The sequence below is a fragment of the Amphimedon queenslandica genome, unplaced genomic scaffold (assembly GCF_000090795.2).
Source record: "Amphimedon queenslandica unplaced genomic scaffold, v1.1 AMPQUscaffold_13521, whole genome shotgun sequence".
Lineage (NCBI taxonomy): Eukaryota > Metazoa > Porifera > Demospongiae > Haplosclerida > Niphatidae > Amphimedon > Amphimedon queenslandica.
The window spans coordinates 994,585-1,011,843 of NW_003546243.1; the positions used below are offsets into that span (position 1 = coordinate 994,585).

At 39.3% G+C, this 17,259-nt stretch overlaps 4 protein-coding genes across 5 annotated transcripts in view; 3 read left to right on the plus strand and 1 right to left on the minus strand.

The window, feature by feature from the left end:
* LOC100634128 (1-phosphatidylinositol 4,5-bisphosphate phosphodiesterase delta-1-like) overlaps positions 1-538 on the plus strand; it is a 9,491-nt gene extending 8,953 nt beyond the window's left edge. Inside the window, exons 28-29 of the mRNA XM_003382388.3 lie at positions 44-139; positions 194-538. Of these exons, the coding sequence (XP_003382436.2) occupies positions 44-139; positions 194-412 (315 nt within the window). The 3' untranslated portion in view covers positions 413-538. The remainder of the gene's footprint in view (positions 1-43; positions 140-193) is intronic.
* A 72-nt stretch (positions 539-610) lies between these two features.
* LOC100633662 (ES1 protein homolog, mitochondrial-like) lies at positions 611-2,267 on the plus strand. The gene is made up of 8 exons (XM_003382468.3): positions 611-724; positions 844-896; positions 978-1,091; positions 1,134-1,253; positions 1,322-1,414; positions 1,469-1,502; positions 1,652-1,774; positions 2,026-2,267. Exons 1-8 carry the CDS (start codon positions 620-622, stop codon positions 2,155-2,157), a joined length of 774 nt encoding a protein of 257 aa, XP_003382516.1. The 5' UTR covers positions 611-619; the 3' UTR covers positions 2,158-2,267.
* Positions 2,268-2,453: 186 nt separating this feature from the next.
* LOC100634377 (platelet-activating factor acetylhydrolase 2, cytoplasmic-like) lies at positions 2,454-6,284 on the plus strand. Of its 2 annotated transcripts, none has more exons than XM_019993759.1 (7): positions 2,454-2,785; positions 2,839-3,164; positions 3,210-3,421; positions 3,462-3,632; positions 5,468-5,619; positions 5,670-6,110; positions 6,170-6,284. In XM_019993759.1, exons 1-7 carry the CDS (start codon positions 2,554-2,556, stop codon positions 6,193-6,195), a joined length of 1,560 nt encoding a protein of 519 aa, XP_019849318.1. In that variant the 5' UTR covers positions 2,454-2,553; the 3' UTR covers positions 6,196-6,284. The 2 variants fall into 2 exon arrangements, with proteins under 2 accessions (XP_019849318.1, XP_019849316.1); XM_019993757.1 differs by lacking the exons at positions 2,454-2,785; positions 2,839-3,164; positions 3,210-3,421; positions 3,462-3,632 and adding exons at positions 4,181-4,492; positions 4,607-4,953; positions 4,999-5,210; positions 5,250-5,420.
* A 9-nt stretch (positions 6,285-6,293) lies between these two features.
* On the minus strand, positions 6,294-17,225 carry LOC109580499 (mucin-17-like). The gene is made up of 14 exons (XM_019993749.1): positions 17,139-17,225; positions 16,973-17,055; positions 14,602-16,087; positions 14,371-14,547; positions 12,998-14,316; positions 12,886-12,943; positions 12,782-12,833; positions 12,110-12,166; positions 11,963-12,053; positions 11,555-11,882; positions 9,269-10,949; positions 9,002-9,206; positions 8,529-8,931; positions 6,294-8,257 (listed from the first exon to the last, which is right to left on the minus strand). The coding sequence occupies exons 3-14, from the start codon at positions 16,079-16,081 to the stop codon at positions 6,504-6,506; spliced, it is 7,605 nt and encodes a 2,534-aa protein (XP_019849308.1). The 5' UTR covers positions 16,082-16,087; positions 16,973-17,055; positions 17,139-17,225; the 3' UTR covers positions 6,294-6,503.
* Between the last annotated feature and the right edge of the window lie 34 nt (positions 17,226-17,259).

A 17,259-nucleotide genomic window follows, 5' to 3' on the forward strand; every position in this document is an offset into this window, starting at 1 on the left:
TAAACAACTCATTAATTTTATTCTTTTTTAAAAATAATGCTAGGCAAAGGCTGCTTATTCTTTTAATATCCGTACACTCAAGAATGATCTGAACCAGTTGAAAGGAGCTGTCAGCAAAGCTAATGATACACTGGCCAAGGGTTAGCACAGAGTAACAAACTGCACTACTTCTTTCATCATTTCATATTCTCAGATACCTGTCATCTGTGAGAAGTGTTCTGTTGAAATTAAAGATAATGCTACTACTCCTGATGCTCCTGATTCTGATCAAACCAAGGATGACACTGGGGAAACTGTTGCTAAGGAAAAAGGAGAAGATGTTGCTAAGGAAGAAAGCACCATTGCCAAGGAAGAAGGTGCCGTTGCTAAGGAAGAAGGTGCCATTGCCAAGGAAGAAAGTGCAGAACCTTGATTACAGATGAAAATATAGAAACTATTATTATTATTATTATTATTATTTTAACCATATAAACATATCTAACTGTGTTATGATGCTTGTGTGCTTTTAGTTCATAGAAATGTTCTACTTTTATTAAAATTATTTTACTCTAAATAAAATATTAATTTTTTGCATTCTGCTATAAAAAGACTGCTAGATAGATCTGTTGAGGCGTGGCTCATGTCCAAAATGGCGAGACTTATTTACAAATTGCAGACCATATCATCGTTAAGTTCCAGTAGATGCTTCTCTAGCTCTAGCCTACAAGCTAATAAAGTTGCTGTGGTGAGTTCTTGCACTCTCTCACTTTATTATAACATCAACCATTAGACCACATTTATAAATAAGATTATAATTAATGGTACAATGGTGGGTCTGGTTTGTGTTATGTTTTTTATGAGTAGGTCTTATCAGGAAGTGGTGTTTACGATGGCTCTGAGATTCATGAAGCATCAGCGTAAGTAATGATTTTTTTATTGTGGGCTATTGTAATATAAAGTGATCAATTAGATTATCATAATTTATTTTCTAAATTTAGTTGTTTGGTTCATCTCAGTCGCCATGGTGCTCAGGTGAGTATTTTTGCTCCAGATAAGCCTCAGCTTCATGTCAGTAATCACGTGAAAGGAGAAGTTATGGAAGGAGAGACAAGGTATGCCTAGTTAATCTACTCTTGCAAATCAACTTTTTTCAGAAATGTTCTGGTTGAGTCTGCACGCATTGCAAGAGGTGCAATATCTTCACTCTCAGAGCTAAAGGCAGATTCATTTGATGCCGTTGTTTTCCCTGGTGGCTTTGGAGCTGCTAAGAACCTGTAGGCTATTGTGCACTAAAAGAATTGAGTGCCTATTATTATTGTGGACGTTATTGTTTTTCAAATAGATCTTCATTTGCTGTTGATGGTGATAAAATGAGTGTTGATGGAGAAGTAGAGAGAGTTATACAGGATTTCAAAAAGTCTAAAAAGCCAATGGGGTAATGTGATGATTAGATTTGTGCCCTTAAGTGTATCATTATTATCATTTTTAGATTTTGCTGCATTTCTCCTGTTCTTGCTGCTAAAGTAAGCACATTAAATCTTATATCAATTGATAGAACATCAGTTTCTATTCTATTTTATGATGGTGGGATAATATATTTTTGGTGTGTGTGAACATTATTTTGCAAATACAGAATGGCAATTAGATTCTATACAATCGAAACATTGAATAGATTATTCCTGGGGTGCAAGTGACAGTTGGTCAAGACTCTGAGCAAGATGGCAAGTGGCCTTATTCAGGGACAGCAGGTGCTATACAAGTAATGGGAGGACAACACATTAACAGAGAAATCAATGTAAGTCACCATTTACAATAAGGAGATGGTTAGAGGTTATTGTAACAACTATGATCTCTGAAATGCCTTCATTCACGAGGTAATTTTTGGTTCCAACGAAGTAATGAGTTTCCAAAAATAGAACAACTTTTGACAAGTTCAAGTTCAAAATAGTCACAAAAATTGCTAGCAACATGTTATTAATTGCACTATGTTTTTTTCATAGTTGTTAGTTGTACCCAGTGTTATGTTGTATATATGTTGGTGTTTAGGAGATACATATTGATTCAAAGGAGAATGTTGTTACTACTCCAGCTTTTATGTGCAATGCTCCAGTTCATGAGGTCTATGATGGAATAGGAAACTTGATATCTACTCTTGTTAAGATGACCAAATCCAGTTAATATAGTCCAAATCAAATTCATTGTTTATTGACTAATAATTAAATTATTTAGCTATGTAGTAATAGTATCTTGTTATAGGCATATTTTATAGGGCAAAAATTATATTCCATGATTTTTTTGTCAAAATTTGGGCAAACACCCTCTACTTATAGTACAGGGACTTTGGTCCAATTTTGGAGCAACTTAAAAAATTTGTAAAATATCAAATTGTGATCAACATCACCTCAAACAGTAGAACATGTAATAGCTTGAGTAGTAGATCTATTTTTGAACTTAATTATGACAACTGAGAGTACTCTTGATTATGACAAGAGAAGGAAGTTTATTTAGGTTGACTGACTTCATAAAAATGCTGACATTGATTCAGTGGCAACCCTAGATCGATATACAACAAGGATGGCAAAAGAAGTCAAAGTTACAGGCTTACCAGCTCCTACAGGTTCTTATGCCGTTGGTTCAGTGGACCTAATGCATGAGGGACTCCTTGTACGCTTGTACTACCCAACTGAGAGGGAAGGAGCTGGTAATTATGAGTGTGGGAGTTTGTTCTTCAGAGGACGCTATTCAAAAGCTTTCTTGGGAGCATATGAAATAGAAGTTCAACCTGATACTTCTGACTTTCTAACTGGCAAGTATACTATTACCAAGTACACAATTCTACATAGATATTTCATTTAATAGATGTCAGCATGCCAGCTTATCTCAAAGCTCCACTCCTTAGTGCAGATAAGCATTGTTTCCCACTTATTGCAGTCAGTCCTGGTCTAACTGCTACTTTCTTTATTATAAGTGGAATTTGCTGTGATCTTGCATCTCATGGATATGTGGTAGCATCAGTAGAACACAAAGATGGATCCTCTGCTACTGCTCTACGTCGTGTACCTGGTCCAGGAGTACAGGAAGGAGATTATGATAATTATAAGGATGAGTTTATACCTTTTGATAATACTTATCCAATGCTGTCACCTAGTCTGTTAAGTAGTGGATTTGAACTTCGAAACAGACAAGTTAGTAAAAAATATTTTAAATAGATAAATCAATGCTTTATTTAGGTTAAAATACGTGCTGCTGAGGTTGGACAGGTTTATGATTTGTTTCAAACACTGAATGAAGGAGGAACAGTGAAGAACATGCTAGGAGGAGGAGACAGTTTTGATTTCGGTCAGTTTAAGGATCGTCTTGATCTTGAGAAAGTTGCTGTCATGGGGCATTCATATGGAGGAAGCACTGTTGTACAGACAATGGTTCAGGACAAGCACTTTAAGTAAGTATCATTATTTCAAGTCTATTGTTACTCTGTTTAGATGTGGATTAGCACTGGATTCATGGTTGTTTCCAATTGAAGAAGAAGACCTAGAGAAAAGTTTAGATAGGCCACTAGTTTTCATTAACACTGATACATTCCAGTGGCCAGAGAATGTTGCTAAAATGATGAAATTTGTTGAGAGAAATGAAGCAACCATGTACACACTAAAGTAATAACTTAATTGAAGTAAATTATAGAAATAAAATGTGTTTTCAGGGGATGTACTCACTTGTTACAATGTGACTTAATATTTATAAACATTCCTGGTTTCCAACATCTAAACCCTGACCCAATATTGGACAAGTATGTAGGCCATCAAGTACATATGGATCTCTGTCATGCATTTCTCAAAAGACATCTACTGACTAGTAAGTACATTAATTAACATGCTTATTCACATACATATAAAATAGCTCCTGAGTATCAAGGTGCTGTACCAATCCTGGATGGAGGAGAAGGCTCCTCTGAGCATGTTATACATGGGACCAATATTGATTGGAAGAGTACTGGTCAAGTAAGCAAGCTATAATGATTGTACAATAGTAATGTGTCCTTTACACTTTAGAGCAACAAGAATTAGAATCTACAGTAGAAGCAAAAACTGATTTATGTAGTCTCTCATGTAGTCTCTCATGTAGTCTCTATTATTTTGACAAAATCGTAGATATTAGATCTATCATATCAATTAAATGCATGGGTGGGCTCATCTGTGCTTGCATTTTGTTGGCTCCTCCTTTTTCTGAGACTCTGCTGAGTTGAACTTGATGATGGCAGAAGGGTGGAAAAACTACGGTATTTTAAGGGTTCCTGGCTTGCCAGCTCCTACAGGTTCTTATGCCGTTGGTTCAGTGGATCTAATGCATGAGGGACTCCTTGTACGCTTGTACTATCCAACTGAGAGGGAAGGAGCTGCCAATCACGAGTACGGGAAGCTGACATTCAGAGGATACAACTATGTTAAAGCTTTTTTGAATGCATACGATAAGAGTTTTACTGGGCTTTTTTCTGGTGTTTTTAACTTTCTGACTGGTAAGAGAATTTCAATCTCTAACTGCTTGTTAGCACCTAAAAGGTGTTAAAAATACCTCAGTTTATGACATGTAGCTCTATTATATCATAATCTTTTCTTTATTAATATAATAGATGTTAGAATGCCGGCTCACCTCAAAGCTCAACTCCTTTCTCCTCCTAGTGAAGGCTCTACTACAAAACAGTATTTCCCACTAATTGTGCTCAGTCATGGCCTCAGTGGCAATTTCTTTGCTTATTGTGCAATTTGTTGTGATCTTGCATCTCATGGATACGTGGTAGCATCAGTGGAACACAAAGATGGATCCTCTTGTACTGCTCTACGTCGTGTGCCTGGTCCAGGAGTACAGGAAGGAGATTATGATAATTATAAGGATGAGTTTATACCTTTTGATAAAACTTATCCAATGACCAGACCTCGCGAAGTAAGAGAAACTGGATTTGAACTTCGAAACAGACAAGTTAGTAAAAATATTCTTAAATAGATAAATCAATGCTTTATTTAGGTTAAAATACGTGCTGCTGAGGTTGGACAGGTTTATGATTTGTTTAAAACACTGAATGAAGGAGGAACAGTGAAGAACATGCTAGGAGGAGGAGACAGCTTTGATTTTGGTCAGTTTAAGGATCGTCTTGATCTTGAGAAAGTTGCTGTCATGGGACATTCATTTGGTGGAGGCACTGTTGTACAGACAATGGTTCAGGACAAACGCTTTAAGTAAGTATTGTTATTCAAGTCTATTGCTACTTTGTTTAGGTGTGGATTAGCACTGGATTCATGGTTGTTTCCAATTGAAGAAGAAGACCTGGAGAAAAGTTTAGACAGGCCACTAGTTTTCATTAACATTGATACATTTCAATGGCCAGAGAATGTTGCTAAAATGATGAAATTTGTTGAGAGAAATGAAGCAACCATGTACACACTAAAGTAATGACTTAGTTAAAATATGTTGTATTTATAAAAACTTATTTCAGAGGATGTAATCATGTTACACAAACTGATTCTGGCTTTGTAGAAGTTCCTGGTTTAGCAAAGATGTATCCTGACCCAATACTGGACAAGTATGTAGGTCATCAAGTGAATATGGATCTCTGTCATGCATTTCTTAACAAACATCTACTGAATAGTAAGTACACACAATATATTAACATGCTTATTCATGTATTCTTCCAATAGCTCCTGAGTATCAAGGTGCTGTACCAATCCTGAATGGAGGAGAAGGCTCCTCTGAGCATGTTATCCTTGGAACCAATATTGATTGGAAAAGTGCAAAACAAGGAACCACTCCTTTACCACTTGAGCCCAGTACTCAAAATCCTGATCAACAAAGCAATCAAAAGCCTAAAGCTGACCCTGATCAACCAACCAATCATCAAGAGCCTAAAGCTGATCCTGATCAACCAACCGATCAAGAGCCTAAAGCTGATCCTGATCAACCAACCGATCAAGAGCCTAAAGCTGATCCTGATCAACCAACCGATCAAGAGCCTAAAGCTGATCCTGATCAACCAACCGATCAAGAGCCTAAAGCTGATCCTGATCAACCAACCGATCAAGAGCCTAAAGCTGATCCTGATCAACCAACTGATCAAGAGCTTACCACTGGTGATGTATCAAGTAAGCAAACTGGGTACAAAATGATAGTATAATAACAATACTTGCACTTTTATTTAAAGAACAAGATGAAGAGCCCAATGAATAATGAAGAACAAGCTATTGACTTCTCATTAATAATTTTACTAATAATCGCTAATTTCTCTTTTAAAGATACATAGATACTATTATGATTGTTAAATTTTAGAAACTAATAAGACTGAATTGAAGTTTAAGTAAATAATCAAATCAAAGAAATCATTAATGATGATGATAATAATGGTAATCATTTCACATAAGAGGATTGCTCAGTTATAGAGTCTCTATAGTATATCATAATGAGGGGAAGAAATGTGTATGTGTTAAGCATTCACAATGATAATAATAATGAAAGAGTGTAACAACTAATGATAAATATTATCTTGTAGGAGGAAACCAAGATGATGAAAATCTAGTTTTCTTATTATTATTATTATTATTGTTATTGCTATTAGAATTAATTTTGGATTCGCCACTCTTTCCCTCCTTGGCTTTACTCTTATCGGCGAGAGAGATCCTTTCCTGCTGCCCAATGTTCAAGTGATGATGGTGTCCAACAGGTCCCTGTAAATGACGAGAATAAGGCGACCATGGGATGCCCTGAGGGGTCAGGTGAGTAGTGTGGGCGGCTGCCGGCATGAGAGAGTGTAACTGTGGGTGGGGCAACTGATGTGAGGGCCACACATGAGCTGCTGCAGCGGCAGCAAGGGAAGGATGATGTGACTCAAAACTATACTGAGGATTAACCGAAGCTCCTCCCCCTCCCCCTGGCTGAGGAAAAGGGAAATGAGGGTGAGTAGGCGTGGCTGACGCTAAGTGATGATGAGAGGAAGAAGAGTGCTTACCAGTTGACGAGTAATAATGAGATCTTGAGGACAATGAGCTGGAAGAGGTTTTATTGCCAACGTCTTTTGTCTGATGATACGTAGTGGGAGGAGCGGGCCAGTTCCCTTGTAAGGCAGCAGGTGTGATTGATAATTGGTGAGGGTGCTCCATGTGCTCAGGTGGGTGGGGCCAAGGATATGTGACCTGATACGGATATGGTTGATGTGAGTAGACAGCCCCTGGTGGCTGGATCTTGTTATATAACTGAGAATAAGGACCGTGCAGCTGGGAATGAGGAAACCCACCACTCCAGGTCATGTGACCGCTAGAGATGTTCCCACTAGTTGCCATGGCGACGCTACCGTGTTTAGTAACAATAGGAAGTTGTGGGTGTGGCTGAGACGAAGTGACTCCCGAGGTGTGTTCAATATCAGCTGATGATAGTCTGGTTTCGGGTGTACCGTGACATATTGTATAATTAACCTCTTCTTTTGATGGAGGCTGGTTAGGAGTACCTGCGGGCGTGTGTAATGGGGTTTGGTTGCTAGGGGCAACATGAGATGAGTCTTTGTGATCCGGTGGGCGTGGCTGGGACGTGGTCATATGTAGAGACTTGACTGATTCAGGGCTATCATTAGGAGGAGGGGACTCTGAGCTAGGTACTTTCTCTTCTAAATCTCTTTTCTCCTCTTTCTCTTCCTCCTTTACTTCTTCTTCCTCCTCCTCCTCTTGCTCTCCGTTACCTTCAGAGGCACTTGAGGTCACATCGTCTGATGATGGAGTGGATATATCATCAGGTACTAGAGGAGAGCGTCTCCTCCGAACAGAAGATCGGACTAATTTGGATTTGTCTCTCTTGTTATCCTCTTCCTCCTCTTCATCCTCCTCCTCCTCCTCCTCCTCTTCATCTTCTGATTCATCTTCTTCCGAGTCTTCTTTGGTCTTTGCTAGTCTCTTTGATCTCCTAAGCTCCCCCTGATTCCCCCCGAGATCCCTCACAGATCTCTTTCCTCTATTATTAGTACTGTTATTGCCACTCTTAGATATTGAGGATCTTGGTCTTAAGTTAAGGCGTCCATTAGTCTCCCACATGCTTCTAGAGCCTCCGAGACTCTCTTTGCTCGGTAGTCTTAGCATATTTGGGCCTTTTACCTGTTGCTGGGATTTGTGAAAACTAATAACGCTCTCAAATTTCCCTCTCCAGACAGCTTCAGCAGCTTGATTAGCTAACTGGGTGGAGAATACATACTTTGGTTTCATGTCGCTTGTGGTATTAGACGATTTAGTGCTAGACTTTAACTGTGAGCCTATAAAAATAGAAAAATAATAGCTTTATAAATATTACATTTTTTGCTTGCAGGTTTATGTGTAATTTAGTATATAAAAAAAGCAAAGGCTATAGCCCATGGTTTTTTCAAAAAATTAAGTCTGAAATCACCCCCAATTTTTATTACATTTTCTTATACATATTTGTTTCCTAATCCCTTTTGATAAAATATCCTGTACTATAGTACAAGGTCTTTGGCTCAAGTTTTATAGTAACTTTAAAATTTCCAATTTTGACTAATCTTTTCTAACCTTCTTTTACTGATGATGTCCTCATTTTCTTCTTTTTACTTGTCGTCCCTTGGCTTAGCCTTCTCCTCTTCCCTCCTTTAGTTTGTCCTTTAGATACTGCTCCTCCTCCACCAGTTCTGTTTGGTGTTCCAGCTGGTATCTTTATTTTCTCACCATTAGCGTCCAAGAGCTCATTCAGTTTAGCTATTTCCTCTCTAACTCTAACACAGGTCCTCTTTGAGCGAGAGCCTCCGTCTTTCCCTGGCTCTACGCTCTGTGTCAGTTCGCTGAGGGTCTTTAGATCAACATGATTCGGATTGAAATACTTCTTGAGGTCAGGGGCTGGGCCAGAGCTGTCTTTCCTGCCAGAGGATTTACCAGGAGAAGGAGGAGAGCCAGTGGAGGGGCTATCATTAGATTCATTCTGAAATAAAAGAGAAAGTAACATCATCATCATCATCATCATGCGCACACACACACACACACACATATACCTCGGTGTCTGGTTCTTGTATCTGCTTCCTCTTTCTCTCTGTTTTCTTGGCTGCCTCCAAGTGACGTCTCAATATACTAACAATTAAAGATGGGACTTTCTTTTGACGAGCAGGAGGTCGTTGGGCGCGCCCTTTTTTGGTTGGGGCTTGACTTTTAACAACCGGCAAAGGTTTCTTCTTCTGTAATCTTTTGACGGTTGTAGCTCTATAAAAATAAATAATATTATAATAAGTTACATGTAAGTTTAATAACTAATATAGAATTACTTCTGTTGCTTCTTAGACTCAACAGGAGCTGAAGATTTCTGAGGTTTCTTTGCTGCTTTTTGCTGCAGAGCTTTAACAGGACGAGAAACCGAGCGAGAGAGGTCTTTAACAGAACGACCAGTAGCCTTCTGTCTCTTAACAGGAGCCTTGCTCTTAACCGCACCTCCTTTCTTCCCTTTGATTGGCTTAGAATGAACGACAGGCGGCGGTTCATCATCATCAGAACTGTCATCAGTGGAAGAAGAGGAGGAGTCAGAGGAGGAGGAAGACGATGAAGACTGAGCTCCTCCCTGTGACGTTACTCTTGATGACAGGAGAGGTTGTACTTGTCTTGATCCATTATTGACTGACTGTTTCTTCACTTTGTCTTTTCTCTCATCATCAGAGCTGCTCTCAGACTCACTGCTGCTCTCACTAGAATCACTCTCAGACTCTGCCCCTTCTTGTCTAATCGCTGGAGACTCCTTACGGGACTCTCCTCCCCCTTTCTGAACAGACGTCAAAAGCTCTTTATCAGGTACTCTATAATGCTGGGGGGTCTCTTTACGAAAGGACTCCACCGGTTTAACTGGTGATGAGACTCTTGGGTCTTGAGTTCCAGTAGGGTCAGGTTTCTTGTTATTCCCAGCGGAGGGCGAGGGCTCTTCAAACTGATTCGGTTTTGAGGGTATCTCGAGTATCTTTAGCAGCTCCTGAGGTGTGTATTCTTTCCTTTTTGGTTTGGCATCAGACACTGCTGGACTATTAGAATGATTTTTATTGACATTGGCAGTGGGAGGAGTCACAAAAGGAGGAGGAGGGTTGCCCTGGTTAGCAGGGAGCACAATAGAACGTGCAGAAGCAACAGGTTTTTGCTTACGAGGAGTTTTCTTTGGTCGACTCAAAACACCGGAAGTGGGTGGCACTAGCGGTGGTACAGAGGGGAGGGGTTGTCCCCCCGGCCCGTGCAATGATAGCAGTGTCTTTGCTGACATCACCTCTTGTGTCGTCCTTCCTTTAGTAGCTAGTTCTGTCAATGCAGCTATGGCATTACTCTCACTCATGGTATGAGAATAAGTAGTGGGTGGGGGAGGACCTGTTGCTATGGAGACAACAGGTAGATGAATTTGAGAAGAGGAAGTAGGAGGGACTTCATTATGATTTGTTTGTCCACTGGCAGCAAGAGGGTCCTTCTGTTGCTGTGAGAATGACTGATAGACTAGTGTCCCCTCATGAGCGGTGAATGAAGAATCCAGTGAGACCTTTCTTATAGGGACCTCTTCTAATATCTCCAAGGACTTTGTGTTCTTATCTATCAGGCCCATCTCAGCTTCTGGCTCCACCTTCAGTATCTCGACCCCACTAGCTGAGAACAGAGGCTCTTTACTGCTTTGAGGAGGAGTAAAGAACAGTTGTGGCTGTTTCTTCTTTGAGAGCTCTTCCCCTTCCTTCATCAACTGGACTGGCGTGAAAAATGAGTGCTTGGGTTGGGCGGGGTTAGTTGCCACGGAAACAGCGGCATAAGGCTGATAAATGTTTTTGGGTGCTTCGACTCTTTGAATGACGACCTCCTCCTCTGACGAAGGAGGGGGGAGCGGCTTGGAGTCTGTCTTGTTCTTCTTGGTATTGTGTGATTTATCTCTTGATGTGATATCAGGAGATTCTCTAATACTGAGAGTAGGATGAGGAGACTCAAATGAAACTATAGAAAATAAAACAACAACAACAACAATAATAATAATAATAATAATAAGAACTGTAAACAAATATTGTATTATTAATATTATTATTCATTAATAACAATTACAGCTAAACTCACAATAGGTGTAATATAAATAAAGAGTATACACTCATACACAATTGCACATTCATAGAGTCTGGAGTGCATTACTCCTTTTTAATGATGCTAGTAGTGACAGACATGCCAGACAATAAAACCATACCATTAGCACTTATATACAGTGTAAATACACTAAGTGAGGCTACAGCAGCCATACCTGTTTACTATGATAAAAATTCTAATTACTATAAACACCAGGAATTTATAATATGGAATGGACCACACACAATAGAGTATACAAGTGTAAATGATTCTTTGAATGTTCATATCTCAAAATCAGTCCACAAAATTGACTCACAAACTTCTACAAAAACTAGCCCCCCAAAATTGGTTGTCTCTATTCCAAATGACCTTGGAATTGACTTTTAAAAATTCTACTCGACATAACGAATCAATTGTACGATAAAATTGGAGAGTAGGGTAGACATACAGTGGGAGCTGAAAGCAGCTTGCCCATGCTAACTCACTCATTCGTGAAGCTGTAAACTGAGAAGATGAGAGAGGGGACTGTGTCTCTATATTTCGAGGAACTATGACTGCAGTATTAGCAAGCAATAGAGGGACACCAGAGAATCCCCCAGTACCCCCACCTCCCTGTAACATGTTAGATGATGGTACCACCAGTATGGAACCCTGCGGGAGTCCCTGGGGCACTTGAAGTGACGTAAGATTTGAGGCTTGTTGGATAGCAGCAGAAGCTGCTGATGCCATGTTCTGTGCTATTGAGGACGTGGTCAATGGGGAAATGTTTCTTTGCCGGTGGGTAGAAGTGGCAGCTGGGTCTTTGGTCTTACGCTAATTGAAATAAAAGAAATAATAAATATTAATGAAACACTAAAGTGGTAATCAATTTTATGTTAAAGCTACACCTGTACCTTTGTTGCTATTTTAACTCTTGAGAGATACATTTGTTTTATAATTTGTGCCAGTTTTGAGTCCGGCTCATGACAGCTGGACCTCAACTGCCTATTAACATTAAGAGTAAAATGTTGATTAAACAATTGTACAGTACACTGCCTTACTTTAGTTTGTTTTGCCATTGAATGAAGGACTTGCAGACTAGAACTAGCTCAGATTCTCTATAAAAGGACAAATGAGCTGTCAATAATGTACTAATGCACAATTATACATGTAGATATCAGAAAAATTATAAAAATAAAGAATTTTTTATATTCCTTTTTTTGGTGAAATTTGGCCAAAGACCCAGTACTATAGTACAGTGACTTTGGCCCAATTTTTGAGCAACTTTAAAAATTCTTTAAAAATCAAATTTTGATCGGAACCAGCTCAAACTTTCTACACAACACCAGAACATGTATATACATCAGATAAAATTATAAAAATGAAGAATTCTCTCCTTTTCATTTTTGACAAAATCTGGCCAAAGACCAAAGGCTATAGCCTTTGGTTGTTGGTCTAATTTTTGAGTAAATTAAAAAAATTGTTAAAAAATTCAAATTGAATCAAAATTAATTTGATTAAATTCAACTCCAACTTAATACACATAAGATGTGCTTGGACAGTTAGAATTGGTTCAATCATTGAGTAATCAATTTTTCACTGTATAATGTAGCTGTAGTTAGTTACTGCTAGCTACAACTGAAAATATTCAAACTAAAGTGTTATTATTAAACAACACTGCAATAAAGGTGACTGTTATTATCACTATTGAATCGTTTATCATTTTCACTGACTTTGGTTTGGCAAATGAATCCCAAATAGGTGGAGACTGATAAAGATTCCGACCTGAAAACAAGTCAAATATTTTAAACAATACACACACACTGCATGTACTTACCCCCATCATACCAGAATACATTATTCTGAGAATCAGAGCCTACTCTTTCAAGAGATGACTAGAAAAAAAGAGAAAGATTTCATTTATTGGAGTATAACATTCTCCAGCTCACAATGTCGGTTGGCTTATAAAGAGGCGAGAAAGAGTGTCTTTGTAACATGGCAAGCTTCTGCTGTGCCAGTTTCAACTGCTGAGAAGTGACATCATTTGCACCAAGACCAGGTGGTTCCCCTGTCTCTAACCACTCCTTCTCTTCCAACTTTATACCCTTCATCATCCAGGGACTGCCCTCAGGGGGAGTTGCCATAGAAACAACAGGACCCGTGGACACAGAAGCTTCAGTTGAGAGAACAGCAGCATGAGAGGGTGAAAAAGAAGAAAGAGAAGATGACACTTGGGAAGAACTATCTTCATTACTAGTAGCACTACAAATTGTAACAGAGTCAGTATTGACTAATACTTGAGTTGTCGTAACTTGAGAATTATCCTCTGGGGGTGTGGTTAAACTAGAAGAAAGAGGTGGGGTCACATTAGAGGGAAGAGACGAGTGGCTCGTCAAGACAGAGACGTGATGAGGTATTGTCTTGTGATAAGAGCCAAATGTGAGTGGAAGAGACGAAGAGCTAACATTATGAGGAGGAGCACATGGAGTTGATGAGAGAGATATAGGAGATGCACATATGGAGGAGAATGGAGGCAGTGTTGAAAAAAGACTAGAGATTGAAGAAACTACATTGTTTGAAGATGACGAGAGAGTGAGAGAATCTGGTGAGAGCGAAGGCAATACAACAGGACAGGGAGGAGGTAGCACGGTTTGAGACCCAGACTCTGGTACCAGTTTAGCCTCAGTCTTGGTGTCAAAAGAGCCTCCAGCTCCATCACGAGGAGAGGGTGTATGAGGATGATTACTGGAGGATGTGTCTATAAGTTCATTAGTAATACTTACTGGTACATCACCAGCATCCTCACTTATCTCATTAGCAACTAACTCAACCTCCTCCTTTTCTGATTCAGCCTCTACTACCACTACCACTGCATCACTTGTTATTTCTTCTTCTTCTATACTGATTGTTACTACTTCCTGCTCAGTATCATTGTCCTGTATATCGCTTGGTACACTAGTAGTAGCATCATTACTCATTACTTCTTGTACATTATTATCTGATGCACTACCAGTGATTGGTGGATCCATTACCTCCTTCTCTTCTTCTTCATTATCATCCTCAGCTACTCCACTGCCTTCTGTCTCTATACTAACATCAGTTTCAGATTTTGATTGCTCAGTTTCCTCAGCTTCAGTTTCTTGTTCATCATCATCATCATTGGCTATTTCTTTAGTAATAATGGCAACTCTTTCAACCTCATGATGCTCTTCATTAGAAACAGCTTCCTCCTCAGATATAGCAGTAGAGCTTGATTCGTGCACATTATCTGTATTTACATATGCAATTATCATTTGTTATAAAAGGAAAAGGAATGGGATACCTTTAGTAGTAGGAAGCTCTTGCTGCTCTTCCTTCATTTCTTCTTGAGAGTCTGTGACAATGCTTAAAGACTTTCTCTCTTTCTCATCTTCTCTCTCGAGCAAATCTGTGCTACACTCCATAGCTTCTTCTGGCAAGTTAGCTCCTTCCATGACTTCATTTTCACTTTCATGTAATTCTAAGGAAATGATCACAATATCAATAGTTTGTTTAGCAATAGTTACAGTATTACCTTCATTACAACATTTAATTTCACTTTCTTTGATGCACGGTACCACTTCCATTTTCAATACTTCTTCTTCTTCTTCTTGTTGGACTGAGACATCTTTAACATCAGTTTCTCTGAGTGAAGTGTCACTGTCCTTTTCTACATGAGCAGTAACTTCACTGGCTTCTTCTATCAGACTATGCACTTCTTTCTTAAATGATCCAGTCATTCCAGTGGCCTCAGCAGTAGATTCAGACAAATGTTCAATAGTTGCTTCATAAGGATCCTCTTTCTCCTCTCTTACCATTACTTTGGGTGCTACTATATTAGAAACAGCACTGGACCCAGTCTGTATCTTTTCAACACTCTCAATTTGTGAACAGTTTTCTTCTGCTTTTACTTCATTCATTTCAATAGGAGGTACAGTAGTTCCTTCGCCGACTGAGATATCTTTGGTTTGATTGATATCACAGGATAAACTTTGACCATCATTCTTGTCAGTAGCAGAGACCAGCTCTTGTCTTTCTTCATTAACTACTTCCATTGGCTCCTCATTTCTGTCTTCATCTGTTTCACTGGTATTATCTTCAGCTGTTTCAACAATGTCATTGTTTAGATCAATAGCAGGAGGCTTGGTTATCATACCCAGGCCTTTATCTTTCTCATCCAGCCTTACTTCCTCTTCTATTGAGTCCTGAATACAATCAGCATGATGCTCCTCAGAGGAGTTGTCTCCTTCAGTCACTTCAGGATATGATGTCTCTTCATTCTCTCCAAAACTTCCTCTCATGGTTTCAACCACAGGCCCTCCATCAATAGCAGCAGACGGCTCATCCTCTGAAACCTTCTGAGTATCTGAGACATCAGTGATAGAAGCATCATCATTAGATATAGTAGGGGCAGCATCATGACTACTTGGTTTGTTTAAGGTGCTTGGTCCACTCCCTTTTGTTTCTATATATGAGCTAATAGAAAAAGAAGAGGAGGAAGGGGTTGACGAAGAGAGTGGTTGAAGTGCTTGAGAATAATGAGTTTCAGTGGACACAGTTGTAATAACTGTAGTACTATGACAATAAACCACACTTATATCAGTTGATTTAATCATACAAGGAGCAGTCCGAGATCCAGCACCACTGCATCCATTATCAGTGTCTTGTATCTGGGATTCCAAAGCTTCTTCTTTGTTAGCTACAGCAGCAGTCTGTAGTAATGTAAGCTCATTATTGGAAGAGGGAGGTATTACACAATGATCTTTAGGTGAATGACACTCTCCAGCAGATAATGACTTTGTTTGATTGTCATGCACTTCTGTCTCAGAAGATATGCTTGTTTCGGTTCTTTCCTCAGGCTCATCATCATCATCATCATCATCATCAGAGGGTGAGTCAGGATAATCAATGGGCAAGGTGTAGTGCGATATAATATTAACTGTTGGAGCAAATGAAGGCTTTGAGTCATCCTTTAGCTGCTCGCTATCGATCCTCCCTTCTTCTTCTTCTGCCATAATAAGCTAGTCATAAGAGAGAGAGAGAGAGAGAGAGAGAGAGAGAGAGAACAAGAGTAAGAGTATGTGAGTAGCTCAAGGAATGTTACAGTGTTTGTCATAACTAACAGATGTGCATGGCACAGAAGGAAATTGATTATCAACAGGAACTGCATTCCTTTGTTAAAGAGTAACCAGAATATTTTTATAATTATAAACACCAATAGCTTTTTAAAGGTCTAGTGACCTTAAATAACATGCATCCAATCAAGAGGTGCAGCTGCTAAAATGTAAACGACTGCTAATGATAAGCTTTCACATTCACAGCAACAACAAAAGGCTTGTTATTCTAAGTGCATGCAAAGCACAGTGGGCTGACTATATGTATCAGAAGTCCTCTGTCTCCTCTCTCTCTACCTAGCCCTCTCTTCAGCATCTTTATAATGATGCAATAATTAAATTAATAGATCTAATGGATTATGCTTTGAGTCTCTGATAGTGGCTGGGCTGTGTGAAGGCCAAATAAAATTGGAACATTTTGCACATTAGCTTTATTAATGCTGATGGTTCTAGGACTTGTGATTCATGCTAATGGGCTATCCTTGACACGAAATGTAATATCACATTAGGAAATAGAATAGAAAGGCTAAAGCCAATAAGACAAACAATCTTAAGTTATCAAAACCACCATCAGTGTCCACCGCGGCTTCGCGCTTGCTGTTCGCTTCTTTTCTCGAGCCTTTCTTTCTTTCTAAAATTATGATAGAATATAGCAAGCGCCCCATTAAAAAGCTATTGCCCTGTCTAAAACAGGAGACGAAGGCCGGGGTGCTCTGGGCCATTTCTTGTACAACACAAGAAGGATCATACAAACACATGGTCGACCCTACCACATAGAAATATAGAACTAACCTGTCCTAGAAGACAAAGAAGTGAGAGTCTGATAGGACAGCAGGAGGATTTGGGGCGGCTTTACTATTATGAACTTTCTCTTTCTAAAGAGATATTATCAAAGAAAGTGAGAGAAAGAGTCAATAGATGGGTCAGATTAGGTATTGTCCCTCAGCGAGTAGCTCACTTAAACAGAAAGGAATGCCAACACACTTGCTGTCATCCAACTATGTCGCCTTTTCTCTCTATCTAATTTATCATGAACCGGAAACTAATTTTGTGCTGTATAGGCCAGACCGGGAATTAGC